The 25,951-nt window shown below is 39.1% G+C and overlaps 1 protein-coding gene across 1 annotated transcript in view; it reads right to left on the bottom strand.

The window, feature by feature from the left end:
* Window positions 1-25,951, bottom strand: part of SPEF2 (sperm flagellar 2) — a 171,758-nt gene that overhangs the window by 123,300 nt on the left and 22,507 nt on the right. The window contains exons 4-9 of the mRNA XM_033852786.2: window positions 25,244-25,384; window positions 23,444-23,508; window positions 18,666-18,852; window positions 10,519-10,707; window positions 6,134-6,321; window positions 427-595 (exon numbers count right to left, since the gene is read on the bottom strand). Coding sequence (XP_033708677.2) covers window positions 427-595; window positions 6,134-6,321; window positions 10,519-10,707; window positions 18,666-18,852; window positions 23,444-23,508; window positions 25,244-25,384 — 939 coding nt within the window. The remainder of the gene's footprint in view (window positions 1-426; window positions 596-6,133; window positions 6,322-10,518; window positions 10,708-18,665; window positions 18,853-23,443; window positions 23,509-25,243; window positions 25,385-25,951) is intronic.

Raw genomic sequence — 25,951 nt, 5'->3', positions numbered from 1 at the left:
ATACTACTTGGAAAACTCAGACCTCCTCTTCTTCCATTTCCTCCGAGAACAATATGCTATTTAGATAAATTACTAGAAAAATACATTTAATCAGGGGTTTTGAAGCAAAGGTAGACAGCTCACACAAAGAAAATTGCTAATGAATAATGAAAAACCTTAAAATTCTGAAATCTACCTATTGTATTATGTGTAATTTTTTTTCAGGCCACCCTCTAGTATTACTGGAAGTAACAGATAATAGATTATGCATAGGTTAGGTATTTAAAAGTTAGTACTATAAATACAAATTAAACCAAGGGAAAATGTAAACATAAAATGCCCAGTTTCATTAGTAGAGATGAAAAGAAATAATGTCACAAAATTAATGCTAAAGCAACACTATTTATTATGTTGCATTCTCTTTAATTATTCCACATCAGTAGGTACCTTATAGTCTTCATAATCTTTGTTATCTAGCAAGTCCCTTTTCTCCAGTTCTATAAGCTGTTCTGCAGAGAGCTTAGCTGGTAGATGCTTAAGAGACGCTTGCTCATATATGGGCTTTCCATTAAAAAACAGTTCCTTCCAATCATGCATCAACTTATATGGAATCAGGCTACAGCAAAAAAGAAGAAAAAAAGGTCGAGAGGAATCAATGGTTAATCAAATACACATCTTAAATCTTAGTCTTTCTATTACCATGTTCGTTCACCAGGATCTGCTATTTGAGGCCAGAGGTTCCTCTTACTATGACATTTCTAATAGCCAGTAAAATGGCTGAAACTTAGTAGCTTTGAATGAATAAATGTTACCTAAACACATTGGTTCTTCGAATTTTCTTTGATTGTGCACTGAAAGCACAATATATCTAAAAATACTGACGACTGGGCTTCCCTGGTGGTGCAGTGGTTGAGAGTCCGCCTGCCGATGCAGGGGACACGGGTTTGTGCCCCGGTTCGGGAAGATCCCACATGCCGCGGAGTGGCTGGGCCCGTGAGCCGTGGCCGCTGAGCCTGCGCGTCCGGAGCCTGTGCTCCGCAATGGGAGAGGCCACACAGTGAGAGGCCCGCGTACCGCAAAAAAAAAACCCAAAAAACAAAACAAAACAAGACAATACTGACCACTATCGCAAAACTTACGTTCTTTGATTTCTGGCTGTGATACTAAATGGCTGTCCAAGTTTTGGAAATCAGTTAAATGCTCCAATATCAGTGTCCTCCTATGCAAAATGAACAGACTGAATACTTTCCAAGGCCTCTTTAAGATGACAGTTGGTTTACATATTTGCAAATAACTTGTAACAGAAAAAAAATCTAATGTTGTGGTAGTCTTATTGTCATTGCACGTTTGGTAACCTGTGCAATTATTTTTCAGTACTTTTTCTATTTAAGTCAGATGAATGACTTGGTAATCAGGACAGAATGATGGGAAAGTAGTTCCAAGAGGAACAAAATGTGCAAAGGAAGGAAAGAGCCTGACATGATTCAGATGCATTTCTCTAAAAATAGTGGTACTAAAGCTTGAAATTGCAACTTAAAAAGTTGTATTTCATTCTGATACATGCTACAACATGGATAAACCTTGAAGACATTATACTAAATGAAATAAGCCAGACACAAAAGGACAAATATTGTATGATTCCACTTACATGAGGACCCTAAAAGAGAAAAATTCATAGAGACAGAAAGTAGAACAGAGGTTAGCAGGGCTGGAGGGAAGGGGAATGGGGAGTTATTATTGTATTTAATGGGTACAGCACTTCAGTTTGGGATGATGAAAAAGTTCTGGAGGTGGATGGTGGAGATGGGTGCACAGCAGTGTGACTGTACCTAATGCCAGCGAACTCATAAATGGTTGAAAACCACTTAAAAACGGTTAAAATGCTAAATTTTATGTTATGTATGTTTCTCCACAATAATAAAGTAGTATTTCAATTAAATGTGAACTTCAAATATAATCATTGTTTTCCATTAATAAAATATTGATATTTGTTAAAGATTATAGAGATATGAAGTTTAGAAATTAATAGCTTAGGCATAGAAAAATTCTTTTTTAAAAAATAAAGCCCTCTTTGTTTTCTTTTCTGGTTTTTTTTGTTTGTTTATTTATTTATTTTTGGTTGCATTGGGTCTGGGTCTTCGTTGCCGCACGCGGGCTTTCTCTAGTTGCAGTGAGCGGGGGCTACTCTTCGTTGTGGTGAGTGGGCTTATCACTGTGGCAGCTTCGCTTATTACAGAGCACAGGCTCTAGAGCACAGGCTCAGTAGTTGTGGCACACAGGCTTAGTTGCCCCGTGGCACGTGGGATCCTCCCTGACCAGGGTTCGAACCCGTATCCCCTGCACTGGAAGTCAGATTCTTAACCACTGCACCACCAGGGAAGTCCCACATAGAAAAATTCTAACATCAGAATTATTGAAATGGCATTGGCTCCTATGGTGAAGTAAATGATTAACAACATATATTGTCCAAAACTTAATGTTGCAATTACTGAATTATTATTCTATTATCTGAATATCAATTACTTTATTAAGGAGCAGTCTTAACAAAAGTTAGTTCATATAAGTAGTCTGATACCAAGAATATCCCTGTGCTTTAGAAAGAAATATATATTGATAACATCTTGTTTAGGGAAGTACATAGAGAGAATAATGTGAGTTTATCTCGACTGTTAGTAGTGTAGACTAAAAAGATCTTAACATATACGTGTAATCATTGTATTCAGTTGCAAGTAAAAGACACTTATAATTTCAAAGTAAAAGACCCCTTCAAAGTTTAGGGTACCAATACCTCTGGAACTTTAAAATTTTTGTATTTTTTCATTAAAATAAAAATGGCTTCATATGACCAATATATTCTCAATATTAATTTTCACGAAGCAGGATTTATAGAGTAATAAAAGGCAGACTATATATGAGTCTGTGAAATATTATATTAGTCAAACTCAATACACACAGGAGGTCCTCAACTGGGCCATGGCTCACAGGCCCAGCCGCTCTGCGGCATGCGGCACCCCCCCGGACCGGGCCACGAACCCGCGTCCCCTGCATCGGCAGGCGGACCCCCAATCACTGCGTCACCAGGGAAGCCCTCCTCTCTATGTCTTATAAGGACACCAGTCATATTTAATTAAGGTCCCATCCTACACAAGTATGACCTTATCTTAACTAATCTATCAGTAATGACTATTTCCAAATAAGGTTACACTCTGAGGTATGGGGGATCACAACTTTAACATATCTTTCTGGGGGGACACGATTCAACCCATATATAAGCATCTATATAGTGTCTTTTTAGACACTTAAAATTTCAAAGTATTAATAAAAGCTCCCTTAAAAGTTTATGATACCAATACCTCTAGAACTTTAATTTTATACACTCAGTTTCTACATTCAGTTTGAGCTCTCCCTGGTTGTCGGTATGATGCATGAGTCGTTGTTGAAGTCTGCACACTTGTGGATTATGTTGCAAGACTCTGAATCTTGCATAAACCTTCTGTTCTAGCTGTTTTTTTCTGCCGTTGCTCAGACAAGGAAAGAGAAGGGGCCATCGTGTTACTGGCAGGTGTGGACAGAAGTCGTCACGTGGCCTTCCTCACCACCTGAGGGGAGGGCATCCTTGTTACTGCAGGAGAAGGTAGCAGTTCTGGCTCTCCACATGGTCTCCACTGCAGTGCGGGTGGCCTTGTGACCACTGGGCGATGGTGAAAGTCCCGACCCTCCCTAGGCTTCTCTAACACCGCCCCAGTAGGGAGGGGAGGAGTGGCCAGTACTGCCAGGTGGGGGTGGAAGTCCATGCTTCCTACTTGGCTACTGGGACACCATTCTCGTGGTGTCCCAGAGGTCCCTCATTACAGCCTTGTGAGGGTGGAAGACAGGCTCTCTACTTGGCCTTTGCTGGCACGGGTGGGAATGGGGCTACACTTGTGTGTGTGTGTGTGTGTGTGTGTGTGTGTGCGTGTGTGTGTGTGTGGTATTTGGGGAAGAGTGGTTATTGTCTAAAAGTTTTTCATCTTGCTAGGCTGCTCCTAGCAAGCTCCTAGCTCCTAGCAGCTCCTAGCAGCTCCTAGCTGCTCCTCTTTGACTAGAGACAGCAGGCTTCTGTTGGGGCTATTTTTTTTTTTTTTTTTTTTTTGCGGTACGCGGGCCTCTCACTGTTGTGGCCTCTCCTGCTGCGGAGCACAGGCTCCGGACGCGCAGGCTCAGCGGCCATGGTTCACGGGCCCAGCCACTCCGCGGCATGTGGGATCTTCCCGGACCGGGGCACGAACCCGTGTCCCCTGCATCGGCAGGCAGACTCTCAACCACTGCGCCACCAGGGAAGCCCTGTTGGGGCTATTTTTGTCTACATCATTGGCATGTCTGTTGCCGGAATATTCAGTTCCAATCTGGGATGTGTGAGGACAGGGAGAACCCAGGAAGCTCACCACTGTGTCCTGAGGTCCCCACTTCTTCTGTCCATCTTCAGAGTCTTCTTATGTTTGTTTCACACACAATGTTCAGGAATTTTCATTGTACTTAGTGGGAAGAATAGGAAAAAACGCATTCTACTCCATTTTCCCAGAGCAGAATGGGATTTGCATTTATGTTTTAATTTGGAATTATGAGCCTTTATTTGTTTAGGGAAATCAATCTGTACTTTTTTCCCCTCTGAGTTATCTTGTGTTATGTTTTTATATTTAAATCCAATTAATTAAATATAATTTATATTTATCTTCTGTAATTTAATCTATTTTTTTTACCCTTATAATGCATTGTATCACCTTTCCTTTTTAACCCTTTTATAGATTACCTTCCTCACAATTTTATTCTTATACTTTCTGAACTTTTGAATTTATATTAATCTGAAAAGTATTTTTAAACATTTACTCTTGAATTCATTTCAATTTTTATTCTTATTTATTTTCTTTTCTCAATCTTGTACTCTTATAGTTTTATCTTCAAAATGTCCTCATCATTATGTTATTTCATTTAGTAGTTTTTATATGGCAGTGCATCAGAAATATAGCTGTTGAGGTGAGAGCTGTGGAGAAAGCTCCTATCAAGGGGTGATGGGATGGTTTACCCATCTTCTATTTGACCCTGAATATCATGTGGATTTCATTGTTTTCACTGTGGGTTCTCAAGAAGATCTCAGTCTAGGTAATATTAGAGGTCAAAACTTTAAGTGGAGTGACTTATCCTTGTCCTTGCGGAGATGCTTTCACTGAGATCTGTTGTGATGTCATTCCTCTTCAGCTTCCAGGAAAGGTCATCACAAGAGATAGGTCTCTGAAGCCAGGTGCCAGAATGCTGAGGTCATTCTCTACCAGACCTACTACACTACTCATTATACCTTAGGTGGGGCCACATGAGAAAATCATTATTCTAAACTGAGGACCAAGAAAAGTTTTGTATTTTGTAAAGAACTAGAATGGAAAACAGAAATCATAGGACAAACTGTGTTGCCCTTTTTGCTTTGGCCACCTGGAAGCTCAGATAAAATTTGCAGCTCAGTTGCAGTATCTGGCAAATCTACTGGTACCGGTATAACTGTGTTTTCATGTATTCCTTGTTTTTAACTTTCTACTTTATTTGAATTTTCTTTTTCTTCTTTTTTTTTTTTTTGTCACACCATGCAGCTTGTGGGATCTCAGTTCCCCAGTCAGGGATTGAACCCAGGCCGCGGCAGTGAAAGTCTGGAACCCCAACCACTAGGCAACAAGGGAACTGCCATCCTCTGTTCTTCTTTTGGCATATTCTTAATCTTTTTTGTATTGTTAAATGTTTCCTTACAAATAGGTTGACTCCTTTTAGAAAGAAGGTGAAATGAAAATCGATTTAATGATTAGTAAAATAATCTTTAAGTAATTCCTGTCTTCTAGGAAGTTCCTAGTGTTTCAAATAAATTATCATAGCTGTCTTTGTAAATTATAGAAAAGTTAGACACAAAGTTTAAATGTTAAAAGACATAAATACACCTTAAATCAGGCTAGTCATTGGGTGAATTAAGTCTGTAATCAAGGTATCCTGGACCCCATGTCTTAGTCTTCATTTCACAAAATATTGTTATCTCTCTTTACTTATCAACTTAGTGCCTACATCACAATCTTACCCTTTTCTCGTTTGCTGTGGTGTCTCTATTGTATTAACTATTGTAATAAAAACCAACACTTACTTATTTGTCAACATTCGATAGTCCGCCACTTTAGTGGACAAATCAAGGATTTGATCCAAAATTTCTGCACATATTGAATAATGCTTTCTGTAACGAGCCTGAACCCTTTCCATGGCGATCTGCTCATGAATTTCCTTAACTCTGAGGGCTTGTTCTTCAAAATCAATCTTGGCTTGTTTGGCCAAAGCCTAAGAAGCAAAGACATATTTTTAAGTCACTGTAATTGGGCAATGATTCAAGTAGAAATAGTGTCATCATTTCAATAGCCAAAAAAAAAAAAAATCTCTAAATAGAATGAAACTTCCTTTTATATCAGAAAAAAATAAATCATGAGGGAGCACTTTCTCCTTAATATGTTAAGTACTGAGTGTGATGGCAAAGACAATATCGGAAATATCCCACCCTTAGCTTATGTTCTCAGCAAAACCCAGTACAGAGAAAAGTGTGCTATGTGGATTAATGATAAATTAGATCTGAAATGTTTAAAAAGAAGTCCTGAGTTCATGGACTGCAAATACAGTTGGGGAACACAGAGAAACAGGCAAGCATAGCTGGCTTCTGTGTACCCATCTCAGGAGACTTAACCTGACACATCTGCTCTGGCCAATGCCCTGTCTTTTAGTGGGAGACTTCTAGGATACTGATTTATACCTAGAAAATATTTTGGAAATTCCCTGATTATACTGGCTTGATAATATCACACATTTGCCAATAAATGTTAAATGTGTTTAGACAACAAAACCTTCTGCTGTTACAGCCTTAATAAATAGATACAATTCATTCATAGAGACATGTATTTCTGCAGAAAGGAAGAAAATACTTAGTTTGGCATTACCCTCTGTTTGCTTTGCACTATTATTTTGTTTAGGGAACCCACTCTTCACACTAAGTACAAAGGTCAAACTTGGCATGACCAAATGTTGCTTTTCAAACAGTTATACCAACTCCTTGAGAAATTCTATCCTGTGCTCACGTGCTCCAGAAACAAGAGCTGCCTCCTGAAACTTAACCCAACAAGTGTACGATGGCGGTAAACATGGGTCTGCAGGAGCTGTGCTCGAATTCAAGCCTCAGCTGGTACAGGTGTCAAGTACTAGCTGCGGGACCTTGGCCAAATCGGAGCTTCCCTACGTCTCCACTCCCTCTCTGTGAAGCGGGGATGGTAAAAAGACTTGGCATGAACAGAAATTAACTGTCAGAGCGAATACCTGTTATCAGGATACTATTCACAAGTACCTGAATGCGTGACAACGGGCTGCTACTGTCCACTGAACCAAATGGAAGCTTCATTTGGTTTGTTACTGTTGTTTGATTTTGTTAGTTTGCTTTAGTTTTGTTGGGAAAGAAGTTGGTCTGGGTGACCTCTGAGGTCAATTCTGTACATTTGGCACGTTCAGAATGACACCAGAATTTGTTATCGTTGTATTGTTTTGTAGGCCCTGCTTTCATGGAGAAAGCGTCCAGTTTAAGTACAGAGCCTTGTGGCATGCTTCATGAAGTGTGAAGCCTTCAGAGGGAAGAGGAATCTGAGAGAGTAGGAGCCGCCAGATGAGAATTTACGAAGTGAGCCAGTGAAATGGGTTGTGAGGCTGGTTTACTACTGAGTGCCTGGAAAGCATGTGGAAATGTTTAAGATGCCACGGAACCAAAACCTTGACGGGAGCCCAGGAGCACCCCCTGCGGGAATGGAGCAACTTTCTCCCAGTGTTCTCTCCCTCCCTGCTCCCTCTCTCCTTCCAGGCTTTTCTTCCTTCTTTTCAGCCATGGAGTCTGCTATTTCTACCCTCTCCCCAGCCCCCGTGCTAAACCCACCACAATTTCCAGTCCCATTACAGCAAAGCGGCTTGTAGCCCTAAAGAAAGAAAGAAGGAAAAGGAAGAAGAAGTCCGTGGGAGCTAGTAACTCTCAGCGGTGATGAGCCTGGACTTTAGACTCTGAGAACCGCTGTGCTAGGGCCACACCGCCAAGCTGTGCAACTTTGAGCTTTGTAAGTTCCATCCTCCCGACAGATGAAATGTACACAGGAACAGGGTCCACTGCCAAAGGTGCTGTGAGAATTATAATGCATGTAACGAACGTAGCGCAATGCTGGACTCAGAGCGGATGCTCACAAGTGTTAAATGCTATTGCAGTGAATAACTGTGAATAATGGTAGATGGCAATGAAATTTGAAATCGGCAACTGTTTTAATTAATATAGAATAGATGCCCATTTGCCTTCAAAAAAGAGATCATCAGATTTAACCTAAAAACCAAACAAAGCAAACAAAAACTCCTGATGGTGAAAAACATGAAGTTCTCTTTCCCTTTCTCCCTTTCCTCCTCCCTGCTTACTTAGGAACCAGCCTAAGTACTTAGGAACCACTCCTGCTGGAGGACGTGATGCATTCAAACTGTGAAATCAGGCCATCTCAGAGGGAGGGGTGCCCAGCAAGTAGATACCTCAACTTTGGGAAAAGGTTATTGTGTAAATGTTTTTCAGGGGCTTCAGAGCCTCCCAATTCTGGCCTCTGAGGCTCTAGCAGACCAAGTGTCCCAATCCTCTGAAGTGAGTCCAAGCCCAGGTTAGGAAAGAACAGGTCATGCTTCTCATCACAGTGAGACCAGTCCTGCTCTGAGACCGGTGCTTTGCTATTTTGCACTGAATTAACAGGGCTTGTGAAGCAAACATGTTTAGCAAACAGGCACTTATTTCCAATGTAAGCAAATGCCACTCAATCCATTCAAGTTTACTCTTGTCAAAAAAGAGAGATGAGGGCTTCCCTGGTGGCGCAGTGGTTGAGAGTCCGCCTGCCGATGCAGGGGACACGGGTTTGTGCCCCGGTCCGGGAAGATCCCACATGCCACGGAGCGGCTGGGCCTGTGATCCATGGCCGCTGAGCCTGTGCGTCCGGAGCCTGTGCTCCGCAACGAGAGAGGCCACAGCAGTGACAGGCCCGCGTATCGCAAAAAAAACAAAGAGAGAGAGATGAAACAATTATCCAGATAATTCGGCTATTAAAGACACTTGAGATCATGCAGGTCAAATTCATGGCGTAAGGCTCCCCGCTCTCCTCCTAACGTTTTGGCTATGTCTGTTCTACAAAGGCAAAAGCACCATTTCCCTGACTCTGGAGAATACTGTACTTTCCAAATGACATTTCTCGAAATTGCATAATTTTGTCAAAAAATGTGTTCCACTTTCATGGAAAATCACAGTGGAAACCATGATGCTGATAAATAAAGCATTGCCTTCTTATTTTCTGTAAGGTTTTCTCTTCTGCTCAGCCTGGTTTTATGAATATTTTATGACAGTAAAGACAGGCTATCTAAAATGCCACTCACATGAGCTTTATATTTCTTCAGTCACATCTGGCTTAACAGACTGAATAAATTTGAAACTGCCCCAAGAGGAACAAGACAAGAAGTGATACATATAAATCCCTTGATAAAATAAATCTATTTTGGTTATTAGAACTGTACATATAAAGATAAGGAAGATGTTAATATATCAAATAACTAAAAGATTAGATAATTTGATTTTCAGAGTTATAAAGGGCCTAGACACAATGATACCATGGTGGCCAAGAGCATACCTGGCACCCAAATCTTGGCTTCTGTAACCATTCTCAACTACAATGAACCAGGGTACCTTAGAAAAATGGCTTGTTCTAGTTCTGAGGAAGGAATAGTACAGTATGGGCCTGGGAAATCTTGTTTTACCAGAAAGCAAGGAATTGCTTATTCAAGACTAATGGTGTCTTATAAAAAGGAGGAGGCTTGAAAGTGCTCTCAATGCCTGAAAATAGTTTTCACTTAGAATAATGAACACCAAATAACATTCCAGTGAACTTTAAAGAAAAAGAAAGTCCTTTATGCGTCTAGAAAACAAGAGTAATGACTCAAGGAAACAAAATTTAGATTATCACTCATTTTTTTTGACAGCACACTTTATACCTGAAGAAAATGGAATAATGTATTTAAGATATTCAAGGAAAGAAAATGTGAACTAAGGATTTTATATACAACAAAACTGACGAGTATAAAAGGCACATACAGTTATCAATATGCAAGCACTCAGGGAATATTGTTCCCATGAGCTGTTCTTGAGGAATCTATTGGAGAGCTTCAGACAACAGAAATGACCAGAGAGATGTGGACATAAGGGCTGAGGGTGAGCACTAAATATTTGTAGAATCAGGACTAAAGGGAGAGTGTATAGTATGTAGATGCTATGTGTGCTGTCAGTGCAGTTGTACAAAGATAAAAATGGGGAGATAATAGAGAGATCATACAAAAAAGTAACTCATTAAATGATTGGCATCTAAACGCAGCCTTGTTTACCTTGACCTGGTAGGAAGGATCAAAAGTAACCTTAGGAGGATTTTTAAGGGATATATTGTTTACCGCTTCTCGATCGAGAGCATCCTGGAAATCTTTAAGCCGTCTTTCCTCATATTGTTTTTCTCTGAAAATTCTGTTTTGCCGTAAAACTTCCTTTTCGTGCCGAACGTGCATGAGCTGCACGGCGATCCTGCGCTCCTGCTGGGACTGTCGCATCAGCCGGTTGATCAGCTGCTCCTTCCGATAAGCCTCCTGGAAACACCATTGCGAGAGCCAATCATTTGTCAAGGTGATGCCCACATTTCCCGCTGGGCTGAGAAGCCTACACGTGAACCATGTGTAAGAGGCATAGTATTCACCTGCAGAATTGATACTCTGCTATCTGATTTAAATTTGAACATGGCAAAAATTGAGTTATAAAAATGAAAATTTCCACCGACAGTTGTATAATTTTGGTATCCGGAAACACATGGTTTTGCAACTCCTTATTCTAAATGAATTATTACTTCCTTTAAAATCGGATCAAAAAACAGATTAGGTAATTTTTTTCAAGGTTTTATAAACAAAGGGTGTAATTCTCCATTTATAAGCATGTTTTCAGAAACTTGGAATTGTGCTATATGCACTCTTAACATAAAAACTAGTTGTAAAAACAAACGCAGACATTGTCTGGCTGAGGACGGCAGATCTGCTTAGTTCCCAGGGGAGCCATCTCAATTCCTACATGATAGATTGGGCAGATTGGAGAAGAGGCTAAGGGGAAATGACCTACAGTTTATCTTAGAAAATCTGAGTGGATGTAACCTGAGAGAGAAACTAGATGCACTCTCTTGGCTCCCTTGGCTATTTTAAGAGAACCGAAGGGGAACCAGTGAACAGTGGAAGAAGCATCAAACTGGGAATCAGAGTCCCTTGCCAGTGCAGCCCCAGCTGTGCCATTAACTGGCTTGCAGCCTTGGGCAAGTAACTCGGATTTTCCGGGCCTATTTCTTGACAGGGGAAATGAAGGGTTTGGGTAGAAGATGATCTCCAAGGCATCTTCAAGCTCTCTCACTCTGTCTAAACAGAGACACCATGTGGAAGGAGGCCGTAATTATAGTTCTCCAGGGAGAAGACTTAGAAGAACGTCTAACGAAACATTGGGGTTGTCGATTTAACACTCCACAATCGAATTGTTCAGGAAGAAAATCTGGCATCACTAGTGACACTGTTTCAGATTGTGGGAGAAATACTATATTTGTTCAGAATCAAGATACAAATAACTTGTTCAGAATCAAGATACAAATAACAATAACACTCTGTGGAAAATACCAAAACTTGAACTTGGGGATTATATAAAACCTAGATTAAATAAAATTCAACTGAAAGTAAATAGGAAATTTTTTCTGTTATTAATATACCAGATAAGAATAAAATCATGAACAACTTTGAAACACATGTCTCATCTAGTTAAAACATTCTAGAAGCTTTAATGTTAATCATTTGTTTCTTTTGAGGTCCAATAGTGGAGGTGAGGCAAAATGTAAAAATGGCCACAGATTCTTCAGTTTTCTTCATCCACAGCCTCCAATGCTATCCTGCAGATATTCCCATCAAAAATAGAATCTATTTCTTTACTCCTTAAATATGGGTTATGGGGTGACCTCTGACTTGAACTCACCAATGGGACATTAGCAAAGATAAAACAAAACAAAACACTTGTGGTCCGACTTTCTTAATTCTCTTGCGACCCTTGCCACTGTCACCACAGTTTCTGCTCAGCTAGAAAATGAGAAACCATAGAGAGACACCAGCCTTCTCAGCTGGAACTAATGAAACTCTTCCAAGTCAGCCAGCCTCAGCCAACCCACCAGCCGACCAAAGACATCTGAGAGAAGCCAGGTAAGACCAGCAAAAGGCATGTATCTGAGCCCAGCCCAAACTGCCTACCACATTTTGGGATACATAAAGCACAGTCACAGCCATATTTTTTAAAAGTAGAGCCTTGATTTATCATTCCAAGTGAATTCTATATTGAATTTGGAATATATTCTATATTTGTCTGTGTCTACACGACAAGGCAATTTGGTTGTTGAGATGAGAGCTGGTCATTCTGACCCTGATGAAGAACGGGGTTGGTCAGATATGTCTTGGTTATTGCTTAGATGACAACACATTATGATTGAAAAGGAAAAGAAAAGAAATTACTGTTGAATGGCTGAGTCAATGCTATGTATATGAAGCTTCAGTATGAAGAACCATCAAGTGTATTAAGACCTGCAACCAAAAGTTGAGTGGAAAGGATTCTTTTCTTGTTCCATTGTACAAGTAGCTCATGTTTTAGAAACATACTTTTTCCCAAAGTTTCATTACAACTTGGGACACATTTTCTCATAGAAAAATATGTTATGGTTAAGTGCTTAGGGCAGCCTACAGATGTCTGTTTAACCCTTAACATAGATGAAATAGTCTACATCTGCAATGAATAAAATAGAAAATAAGAGAAGTCACATTTCTCTTTTTAGTATATTTAATCATATTTGGGGAAGACTTACAGATACACAATCCAAAACATGCTCAGTTTGATTGCCGAGACCTCTGCCTTTCCCATGAGTTGGAGCTAGGAGCTTACTCTGGTGCATACCATTACTTTAATTCTCCAAAGATGCCCGAGCGGCTCTCCTGGAGGAATGGAGCATGGCAGGAAAGACGTGGAAGCTAAGCATTCAAGGGTCTTTTAGTTAAGAGATGGGGGAGGTGTCTGGTGTTCAAATGCCAGTTCCAAGGAAATAATCCAGAAAAGGTTCTGGGCAGGTAGAGATAGGTGTGCTGGAATGAATCCCAAGAACAAGCTAAGATGCTGGCCAAATGATCACACTACCAGTTGGGAGTGTGCTTTTCACGGTCTGAAAATCTTCACTTAAATGCCTATGAAGTACTTAACCTCAACAAGTCCTAAACTAAACTCACTATCTCCCCTTTAGACCTGGTCCTCCCCCAGTATTTCCCCGTCTCCATTGATGACACTATTAACCTATGACTTGGTGACCTAAAATGTTAGGGTCATCCTAAGTCCATTCCTCTTGTCACCCTAACAATTCTTGAAGAAGTAGTCTATTTTGCCTCCTATGTATGGTTTTAAATCACTGTCTACTCCATTCGGTACCTATTGACACTGCCCATTGACACCCCATAGTGGACATCAGCCCCTCCCCATACCTTGCCTTCCCCCCCATCCCTCTCCAGAATCTATCCTCTAAAAAAGTTAAAGTGATCCTTCTAACCTTAAGTCTCATCATTTCATTCACATAATGACATTTCTTTATGGATAACTAGGCAAGATAGCAACCTGAGCACAGATCTCTGGCTCTCTCTTTATAAGCCCAACTAAAACAAGGGTCTGTAAACTCCAGGGGGAGATTGCAATGACTTGGAGGCTAGAGAAGATATTACGAGGCATTTCTGATAGATTCACTGCAAATGGAGCCAAATCAAAGTATCCAGGGCTGATACAAGATTCATGTCACGCTCCCGAAAAGCAGCAGATACTTGAGGGAAGCAGAGGAAATGTTAACCCTGACAAGTACCATTTTCACTTTGGAGGAGAGGAGGATGGATGGGAAGGCAGACCATGGCGCACATTCCACCGCTGTGGAGCAGAGGCACTTGGGTCAGCGGCACAGGGAGGTGGGGACACTTGATGGGAAGGAAGCAGTGAGAGCGGAGGTCCCTTGCTGCATGACCCAGCCTGGTTCTAGATGTAGCAGCTTCCCCAAACACAGAGAAGAAGCAACACAGAGATGAGCTCCCTTGGTGGAAATATCATTAGTTGGAGCACTGACTTCCTCCAATGTCTCTTAGGTTGCTGGATCCCTGAACAGATCTCCAGCTAGAGCCTTAAAAAATCAATGCTAAGAGCATCCTGGTTGAAAGTGAGGAAAGCTAGAAAGAATTCATTCACCCCACTTTCTAGGTAAATATCAATTATGGATTATAAGCAGAAAAATAGAAAGAAAAAACCTAGCAGCCAACACACAACTGTTTTGTAAAATAAATGAAAGTGTGTTCAAAATCCCATTGCTAGTTAATGAAACTTGAAATAGGTAGTTATTCTAAAATCTACTTTTTAATCATCTAATTTTCATAATTTGTAATTCTTTTAATTAAAAGAGTGACTATCAAGCTGACTGAGTAAAAATATATGTGAATCTGAAGTAAGAAATAACCTTTTAGCACAAAGAGATGGCAGAGTTATTCTCTGAATTTTTCACTAGGAAAGGAGTGACCGCATGGATAAACCGTTTCACTTCTTCATACTTACATGAAGCTTGGATCTCCCTTCAGTTAACAGAACCACTGAGCAGACCAGATGTAGTCAGGTGAATAAAATAAGTATCTTCAAATGGTCTTTCACATTTCAGACATACAGATTTGTCCTACTTACTTTAACAACTCAAATCACCTTCCTCCCCAAATGCGTTCCTCTTACCATCTTCTGTATCACAGCAAATGACTCCTCCATGCACTCAGCTGCCCAAGCCAGACACTGGGCCCCTCATCCCACGTTTTCACTCCCCCATGTCTAATGAATCAGTAAGTCCCATTGATTTTACTTCTAAAATATCTCCTGAAGTCACTTCTCTCCATCTCTACTGCCACTCCCCTAAATTTAAATGGGGATAGTTTCTTACCTGGATTACAACAACAGCTATAACATGGTTAGCCCTTCTGTAATCTATTCTTAAAACTAAAGCCAGAGCGATCTTTCTACAAGGCAAATCTAGCCTTGTCACTCTTGTTCCCCTTTGCACTCAGGATAAAATCTCCTATTTGCCTCTTTATATCTTACAAGGCCCATTATGATTTGACCTCTGGTGACTCCTGCCTGATGACATTTAGTTTGCTGAAAGCCCTGAGCCTTTCCATACGATATTCTCTCTGGAGACACAGTTTGCCTTCCACCATTTTGGCTTCTGCTGGAAACTAACCCTCATCCCCACCCCCTAAAATCACCCCCACCTTCAATTAGCTAACTCTGACCCTTCCTCATGCTTCTGTGCTATCCCCCTCCAGAAATCATCTCTGAACCAGGCCAGGGCTGGACTTCCCTCCCATGTGTCACCTGTCCCTCCCATCACCCTCATGGCACCTCCACACTCCAATGTAGTTGCTTGTTTACAGATCCTCTCCCAAACAGCAAGGTCTGTGAGAGAAGATTTCCCATTATTCTTGTTCATGGTTGTATCCTGGGACTACGACAAGTGCCCAGAGCACAGAGGAGGTTCAGTAAATATATGTTCAACATAAGAGCTGATCAGTGATTCTCAATCTATAGCTGCATCAAATTACCTAGCGGGCTTGTTAACATGGATGACGGGACCTAATTATTCACATTCCTAAAAGTTTCCTGCTTATGCTCATGTTGTTGGTCCAAGAACTACACTTTGAGAACCACTGGAGTAGATCAAACTGAGAGGACTAACTAATTTTCCATGTTTTCATTTAAAAGTTCCCTTTTTGATAATATCAACTGATACAGAAAAAACATTTGAAACAATTCAGTATCCTTCCATGATAAAAATTCTCAACAAATTAGGTATAGAAGGAATGTAACTCAACATAATAAAGGTCATATATGATAAGCTCACAGTTAACATCATACCTAAAGGTATGATGCTAAAAGCTTTTAGATTTTCACCATTCCTCTAAGATCAAAAATAAGACAAGTATGCCCACTCTCACCACTTCTATTGGTACTGGAAGTCCTAACCAGGGAAACTGGCAAGAAAGAAAAAGAAAAGGCATCCAAATCAGAAAGGAAGAGGTAAAACGTCTCTGTTTGCAGATTACATGATCTTACATATAGAAAACTCTAAAGACTGACTAAAAAAAAATGTTAGAACCAAAAAACAAATTCAGTAGTTTCAGTATACAAAATAAACATATAAAAATCATTTGCATTCCTACACACTAACAATGAACTATCTGAAATGAAATTAAGAAAACAATCCCATTTACAATAGCATCAAAAATAATAAAATATTTAAGAATAAATTCAACCAAGGAGGCAAAAGAGCCACACTGAAAACTATCAAACATTACTTAAAGGAATTGAAGAAGACACAAATAAATGGAAAAGATAGCCCATGTTCCTGGACTGGAAGAACTAATAATGTTAAAATGTCCATAATACCTAAAGTGATCTACAGAGTCAATGCAATTCCTATCAAAATTCCAATGGCATTTTTTACAGAAATAGAAAAACAATACTAAAATTCATATGGAGCCACAAAAGACTCCAAACAGCCAAAGCAATCTTGAGTAAGAAGAACAGAACTGTAGGCATCACACTTCCTGATTTCAAAATATATTACAGAGATGAAGTATTCAAAACAGCATGGTACTGATATAAAAACAGACATATAGACCAGTGAAAGAGAAGAAAGAGCCCAGAAATAAATCTACATATGTACAGTCAATTGATCTTCAATAAGGGTGCCAAGGCTGTACAATGGGGAAAGGACAGTCTCTACAACAAATGGTGCTGGGAAAACTGGATATCCACATGCAGGAGAATGATACTGTACCCTTATCTCACACCATATATAAAAATCAATTCAAAATGGATTAGAGACTTACACATAAGACCTAAAACTATAAAACTACTAGAAGCAAATATAGGGAAAAACATTTCTTGACACTAGTTTAGGCAATTATTTTTTTAAATTATTAGTTTAACAATTATTTTTTAATTATTTTTTTAACATGACCCCAAAAGTACAGGCAACAAAAGTAAAAATAGACAAGTGGGATTTGATCTAGCTAAAAATTCTGCACAGGAAAGGAGACAATTGGAAGAGTGAAGAGGCAACCTACAAAATGGGGGAAATTACTACTTGTGAAACATACATTTTGGTTAATATCCAAAATATGTAAGGAATTCAAATAACTCAATAGCCAAACACCAAATAACCCAATTTAAAAAATGGTCAAAGGACCTGAACAGACATTTCCCAAAAGAAGACAAACAAATGGCCAACAGGTATTTGAAAAGATGATCAACGTTACTAATCATCAGAGAAATGCAGATCAAAACCGAATAAGATATCACCTCATATCTGTTAGAATGGCTATTATCAAAAAATATAAAATAAAAGCAAGAGATAACAAGTGTTGGCAAGAATGTGGTGAAAGGGGAACCCTTGTAAACTGTTGGTGGGAATGTAAATTGGTACAGCCACTATGGAAAACTGGATAGTGTTTACTTGAAAAATTAGAAATAGAACTACCATATGACTCAGCAATCCTACTTCCGGTACATATCCAAAGGAAGTGAAATCAGTATCTCAGAGAGATGTTTACACCCCCATGTTCACTGCAGCGCTATTCCCAATGGCCATGATATAGAAACAACCTAAGTGTCCATTGATGGATGAATGGATAAAGAAAATGTGAGACATAAACATACACACATATGTGTGTGTGTATATATGGAATACAGTCAGCCTTAAAAAAGAAGAAAATCCTGTCAGTTGTGACAACATGTTTGAACTTGGAGGACATTATGTTAAATGAAATAAGCCAGACATAGAAAGACAAATACTGCATGATCTCACTTAAATGTGGAATCTAAAAAAAGTTGAACTTATAAAAATAGATCTTAAGTATTCTCACCAAATACACACACAAAAATGGTAACTATTTTTTTTTTGGTGAGGTGATGAGTGTGTTAATTAGTTTGATTATGGTAATCATTTCACAATGTGTTCATATATCAAAACATCACATTATACATCTTAAATATATACAATTTTTATTTGTCAATTATACCTAATAAAACCTGGATGAAAAGTTTCCTTTTACCTCTAAATGTAACAATAGATATACATGGCTGACATAGATTTTAGATTCCTATTTTGTCAGTATTTTTTATTGTGGTAAAATATGTGTAACATAAAATTTACCATTTCAATTCATTTTTAAGTGTATAATTCAATGTACAATTAAGTAAATTCACAGTGCTGTATAACCATTACCAGATTTTAGATTCTTTAGTAAATGTTTTATGTAGATTTGTTTTCTGAATGTTATTTGCTGTTATGATGTGAGGATGTGACATTGATTCAGAGTAGCACATAATACATACATAAGATACACATATGTGTGCATAAAAGACTACATTTTGTAAAATCTTCCAGCACTGTTATTCAATCAACAATTAAATATCTTACCTCTTGTGCCTCGTGGGCTATTAACTGGTCCATTAAGAGTCTCCGCCGTCTTTTCTCCCTTTGCTGTCGTGCAAAAGCATCTTCTTCGAGGCGCTTTTGGAGTTTTTTAATGTAGTCATCATCCGAATAAGTGTTTAACAAATCAGCGGTTGTCTGGCCTGTTGTATCTAAAGAAGTCTTGGATGCACTAAGGACAATAGTTTTTATTTAAATTTTAAAAAATAACTCAATCACACACCACTACTGTGACTGTGGAGGAAGACCTCTGGAGATGGCTCCCTTGAGTGCTCTGTTCATTTATTCATACAAGCATCTAAGCAAATATTAGAACTTCAGTGTGAGATCCACAGCTTATCAACAGATTCCATTTGCCTCACCCCATTTCTGGACTCTGTATCTGTGAGGTCCTTAGCATAGCCTTCTTTCTAGGACTGGCGCCTACTTACTTACTCTTTTACTTCTCATGACCTTCACTGTGCCCAGAGATTCTGGATTTCTCTCCCTCTTCTTCCTGCTGGCTCTAGGCCTCCTGCCTCCCCTGCTTGGAGTCAAGAGTAAGGCAATATTGATAACCCAAGTGTCAGGGAAGGCATACTTCTACAAGAGTTGGCCAGGTGCACTAATGTGAGGACCCTGAGAGTACTTCCATGGATGGTTCTGTCCACTACAATTCTCCTCTCACCTATGTGAATGCAAGTTGCTCTATGAGCTCCTTAGGGCAGCAGCCCAGCTCTTACTAGAAGCTCAGCAGTGGAGAGTTGACTTGTACCACGGGTCTGACCTAGCCTCTTGCCCAAGTCCTGGAGACCCAAGTGAGAAGATCTACCTTGGGGCTCTTGTCCTACCTCATGTCCAGAACTCACAGATCAGGAAGAGTTGGTGGTCTCACCAACAGAAAGCAAACACACTCAATTTAGTGAGGCAAATGGTGGCTTAGTACAGAATTTATAGATTCATTCAAAAGTTGCCTTTAAAATTAAAAGATACATTTTTGTGTACATAAGGATCAAATAATCAATTCTCATCTGCATACTCTTTAAAAAATAAAAAGAATACAACAGTACAATGGTATAAGATATAACGTTACTTGCCAAGAAATAATGACTTTTAATATTATGAATAATTATTATTCTTAATGTCATAAGTTATTGATGTGTTCAGTTTAAAATATAACTTATAATCTTATTCAAAAGACAAGGACACATTATTATGGTAGGCAGGGATTAAACAGTCATCAATTCTCATATAGACAGAAGTGTTCTTATAAAAGCATAGCTAATTCATGTTTAATGAATAATCACACGTGTTGTTTTTAATCTGAGGCCATGCAGTTTCATTAAATCAAAGATCAAAATCATTTACATAGTTGAATTAAAATTCTTAAATTATAATTAGTTCTGTTTAATAATCACATATTTATGGTATGGATATTTTATTATAGTTCATTATTTGTACATTTGCTGCTTCCAGTTGAACTCTGAGCGCAGAAGAAAAGTATCCTAGTTTACTCTCCTGTGTACCTGTGCCTCATAGTCCTGACATGTAGCTAATGTCTGCTAAATTTCAAATAATACGCTAAGAAGCACTATACAAGTGTAATATAACTTAAAAAATCACACATTGAAATTCTGGTTATTTTATCAGCAGGGGCCCAACCTTCGATTGTATTCTGCCACTGAGAGTCACTGAGCAGAAACTGTGTAGCTAACAAAGCCTCAGTAAGATCAAGGACAAATTTTAACCATATTTATTTATTAAGATTTAGTGCAATTAAGTATTTATGAAAATTGTGTGGCATAACTTTTTCAGATCCTTCATCAAAATCCTTACTATATTTTTACTTAAATGTGTTGTTTAAAAGATGTTGCCTCAGGTTGAGCATGGCTTAATAGCTCTCTCAACACTGTATTTATGTCACCAACAATATACTTAAGATACTGGTTCTCCTTTGTTCATCAATCAGTCTGTCCAACCATCCATACATACACCCATCTGCTGTCTTACGCCAATTAAGGCCTGAAGAAAGCTACGTGATATTTACTTGAATAAATATTCATTTTACTGAGATGTGGGTTTCTTGAGGGCAATAATTATGTTTTCTTTATATCTGTTTGCTTTCCAGGCCTCCATAGAGTTAATAACTGTACGTGTATGAATTATTAGTGATAGGAACCTTGGCAAAATTTGTGTATATATATAAGCAGTTGCTAGAAGGAGACTAAGGTAAATCTGTGAATCCAAATGTCAGATTACAGCAGCCAACAGCCTCAGCTAAAGAAACAAAGAGCAGACGGTATTTATTATTTGTCTTAAAAAATAAAGAAGTAGTTCATGTGGGGAAAAAGCAGCAGTGGTTGTTCTTGCATTGCTCTCACTGAGACATCATTTCATTCTTTCACAAAAGAGAAAAGATAGACTTTGAAGTGACATTCCTGGGAAAGTCTTTCAAAGGCAGGCTGTGAAAGGGGCAGCTGTAGAAATTGCTCCTAAGGTCAACCCAAGAGATGATTTTAGTGCTCTCTGTCATCAAGTAGTGTGAAGTTTCTGGAAAAGCCCAGAACATGCTTGATTCTAAGCTAAGGATTCAGAATGAACTAAAGAAGCAGTGGTCAATAACAGAGATTAAGAACGGCCATATTGTACCATAGCTCTTTTCTCTTTAAAAGTTTGCTCTAGACCAGCGCTTCTCAACATTTTTTATTTGGGGGTCCATCAGAAAAAATGTCTTTTGTGAAGTGTACTGGAAGGGATTTGGAGTCACAGATGGGGCTGCTCACAGCCACAGGTGACTGGTCCAGGGACTCTAGCTGCCCCAGGCCCTATCCTGCTGCTCTGAGAAGTGAGGATGTCCATATCTCATGGGCCCGCAGCGGTAAATCTCTGGCAAGACCAAGTGGAGGCTTCTGCAGAGAAAGGACTTGTGATAGACACTTCTATTTCCCTCCCTTTTCCCTCAAAACAGAGCCACGGTTTTATTCAGGAAAACAACTTACCCAGCTAAAGTCTACAATTCCCAGCCTCCCAATCTGCTAGGTATGGCCATGTGACTGAATTCTGACTAATAAGGCATAAGCAGAAATGTTATATGGGGCTTCTTGGAAGGCTCGTATAAGGAGCGATTTCAGATTGGATGTCCACTTTTTGCCTCTCCTCCTTCCTGATATTGGAACGTGGGCCAAATGGCCGGAGCCTCGGAAGCTATCTCTTATTTGCGAATGTGACTTTGAAGACAGAAACCACACATCAGGACGGTGGAACTAAAAGGAAGGCTCAGTCCTCGTTGCCCTTGGAGCAGCAACACATGCCCTGGGCTGCTTACCTTCTGATTTCTATTAATATTATAGGAGAGAGAAGTAACTATCCATCTAATTTAACCCACTCTGGTTTTGGGGTTTCTAAGCTAACTGATAGAGAGGCCTAGGGTTCAGGTTGGGTTGGGAAGGCAATGAGGATGAGGGTGAATGTTTGTACAGGAAGGATCTTTAAAACATTGAACCACAGACAGGGCAAGGACACTAATGAATCAAAATGGATGCTGGTACAGGGATTGGGAGATGCTGCTGTGCTTGGTGTTGATTCTGGTTGCTAAACTGTGTGGAAATCGAGGTGTCCCAAGAAAGGAGTGGGCTGCGGGGCTGCAGAGAATACCATTCACCAAAAGCAACAGAGTGTTTCAATATTTTAAGATAGTCATTCTGGTGGACACCGTCTGTTTATCATTCCGGAACATGTGGCTGGGGAGATGAGTGAAAGAGTTGGAAGAAGTGGAGTGGTTTCATGGGCCAAGGTCAAGGGTGGGCGTGGCGGGGGTCAGGTGGCAGCTGCATGGGGGAGTAGGCTTGGGCTGTGGTTATTTTAGGAGTGAGGTGAGCACTGATGAATATGGGGAGGGCTCAGAGTAGGACATCAGGAGTTTCTGCAGAGGGAAGGGGGAAAGGCGATTAATGTATACATTCTTCATTCTGCTTCACTTTCCTTTCACCCTTGACTTCCTCACCACTTCTCCTTCTAGCTCATTCTTATTCTTCCTCATTTGACTCTATTCCCTCTCCTCAAAAATATTAATATGGAACTGAAGTGTATAATTCATGCATATTTTTCTTCTTTAAGAGATTTATTTCCTATTCTATAAAACATAAAGGAGAAGAGTTTAGATAGTTTCCATGAAAAAAATGCAGAGAAATTCAAGCTGTTCCTATATGTGTAGTCCCTAATCAATTATTTTCTGTGAGTCAATGACCCCTAATAGGAAACAAAAGGGGAGAAGATCTTTATCTTTAGGAAAGAGAAGCCCATTAACCAGGCACTTTCTGTAAAGAACTCATTGAACTGTTTTAGTGACATTCAGTCAACAAACTCATCCAACAACTTTTTACTGCTGGTCCCTGTGCTAAATGCTGAGGATGCAACATGACAGCAACCAAACTAGAGTAATAATGGCTTTTTTGTGACAAATGTAAATTAATGTAACTTGAAAAAATGTTAGTGAGTGTTTAAAAAATATGTGTGAACTTACAAGGGTAAGTATAACATAGAAAAATAAATTAACCTCACATCTCATAATAGCCTCTTTCCCTTTTGATTTTACAAAAATTGTTAATGAACAACTAATCTGAATTTTAGCTCATTTATCTTCCTTAATATACGCTCTTAATGAAGATTCTACAAGGTGAAAATATCTTTGGAACAGCTATTTCAGGTAAACTATTTCTAAATATTCAAAAGTTAGAGTAGAACAGAATGCAGTTTTGTGATTACTGAGATAATTTGCATCCCACCTTTCTTTTGCTTGGAGATCCTTTTTTATTAATGCTTCAAACTTCTTAATCTCATTGGCCACATCCTTTAAAGGAAATTCATTATCAGTTTTTCACCTCTAAAAAAACATTGAAAATTTTCATTTACCACATTCATTCAAATGTATAAAGTGACATGCGTTACTAATTCAAGCTATTTAGGAAGCAAGATCTGAAAAGCTACATTCTAGAATATTTTTCTATTCTGATTTGTTACTTTTAGACTAGGCTAAATATATATAAAAGAAGGTGAAAATTGCCTAACCCGAATCATTCAGTTCACAAGTCTAGCTCTGACAGTACATCAAAGGGCATTTAATGAGAATAAAGATTATCAAACAGTCAGGACGTGCATTCTTAATTACAATTCTTTTAAATGAGAATAAGCATTTTTTTGGACGTAAATATTTCTTTTTTTTTTTTTTTTTTTTTTTTTTTTTTTTTTTTTGCAGTACGCGGGCCTCTCACTGCTGTGGCCTCTCCCGTTGCGGAGCACAGGCTCCGGACGCGCAGGCTCAGTGGCCACGGCTCACGGGCCCAGCCGCTCCGTGGCATGTGTGATCTTCCCGGACCGGGCCACAAACCCGTGTCCCCTGCATCAGCAGGTGGACTCTCAACCACTGCGCCACCAGGGAAACCTTGACATAAATATTTCTTTAAAATCATCTTGAGTGTTTTAAACATTTAAGATTGTGCAACCTTACTTACACTATTAATTTGCTCTCTGAAAATTAATTTTAGCTAATCCTCTGCCTACTGCAAATCCTTATTAATAAGCTTTAATCAACTCAGGGAAACATGAGAATTAAATACTTTTACTAAAATGGGGTCAGAAAAAAGCCTCTGTGGGTAGTACTTTTTAGAATCTAACTATAGGATTTTTTAATATTAAAAAAATGTGAATTAATATAAAATACAATGGATTTAGAAATCCAGTCTCAATCTCTGCTTTAACAGCATTGTGTACTTGAGTAAAACATGTCAGTTTTCTGAGTCTCATTTTCCTTATCTAAAAAATGGGGAAAATAATACCCTACTTAGAGAATTATTTACAAATTAAAGATGATGTGAAGTGCCCAACCCACAACCTGGCATATAGCAGATGATCAATAAATGGTAGTTATTAATCTTTTTTCTTAAGGGAGAGAATATCCCTAACAATCATTATAGTAGTATACAGTGTAGATTGCAGGAATTAGTATCAAAATGTAGTATTGTTCCCTTGTGAAATATAATGAGATTATATCCTATTGGAATGATTGACAGCTGGCATGGTCTAGTAAAATATCAATAGTGTACGTATCTTAAATTTAAATATGATGAGAGCAAGCAATTTGCTTAACATTTCTAGGATTCATAGAAAACAGTGCAGCATGGGGAGGAGGTATTGAGGAAAAGCAAATAGTAGGAATGGCACACGCATGGTATGGGTACTTGGACTGGCCCCTGTTGTACCCATGGGTATCATGACCCGTTACAACAGCACCCACTCTGGCATAGTTTGCTAGTAACCACAGAATCCACAACACAGGAGCCGCACAGGTTCTGTCATTTATTAGAATTTGCCATCCCTGTCCTAAAGCTACATTCTCTGTTTCTGAACAAATAACTATAAAATGGATTGGATATGCATATGGTGGAGGAGTTTTCAATGAGAAGGGACAATACCAGAAGTAATTCAAAAAGGAAGTAGGGAGTTCAGGGAAGTCTCTATATGTTTTAGGGAAAGATCATCCTTTCATTAAGATAAACACAACACATTATTAAAGGGTTATCACTTACCTCTGCCTCTTTTTTCTTTTTCAACGCTTTTTGAGCGTCAAGTGCTTTCAGAATACGATTTGATGCGGGTTTGGGAATCTGTATGATAGCTGCTTGGATTTTAGCCATTATTTCATTTTGTCGTCTTCTGCTCAAGCGTTGCTAAATATCCCATACACATTAGTTTAGTTATTCAGTTCATCAGAATAATATGCAATGTTATACACTCACGGGTACACAGATACACAAATTTTCCATTGAAATTTTCGGAACTCAGCAATTAACCAATGGAAGAGTCAATATAACTTATTTTGAAAAGTATGATATTGAAACACAATTTTGGAATCCCCAAATTATGCCGATCAAATGTGTGTGTTTTCATTCTGGGTAGCAACCCTCCCCCATACCCCTGAAGCATCTGAAGCATTCATTTCTACCAGACAACTTAAAAAGAGGTCAAGTTGTCCCACTGTTCCAGAGAATGGCAGTTCTAGTTCTTTGCCGCAGGAAGATGCGACCATCAGCAAAGGTGGAGACAGAGAAAGGGGAAAAGTGAGGGAGAGAAAGGTGAGAGCAGGCAGAGCATGAGGCTTGTACCAGGAACTGGCAGCTCGGGCTGGATTCATGCCTATGCAATGCGTAATATAGACATAAGTGGCAAACAATATACTATATGCACTAATGAGTTTCTGGAAAAATTGTTCTACAAAACCTTTTAGATTTTAAAAG

The sequence above is a fragment of the Tursiops truncatus genome, chromosome 3, assembly GCF_011762595.2.
Source record: "Tursiops truncatus isolate mTurTru1 chromosome 3, mTurTru1.mat.Y, whole genome shotgun sequence".
NCBI classification, from domain to species: Eukaryota; Metazoa; Chordata; class Mammalia; order Artiodactyla; family Delphinidae; genus Tursiops; species Tursiops truncatus.
Note: the sequence above shows the minus strand (reverse complement) of the source record. Positions and strands in the feature narration are given on the sequence as shown.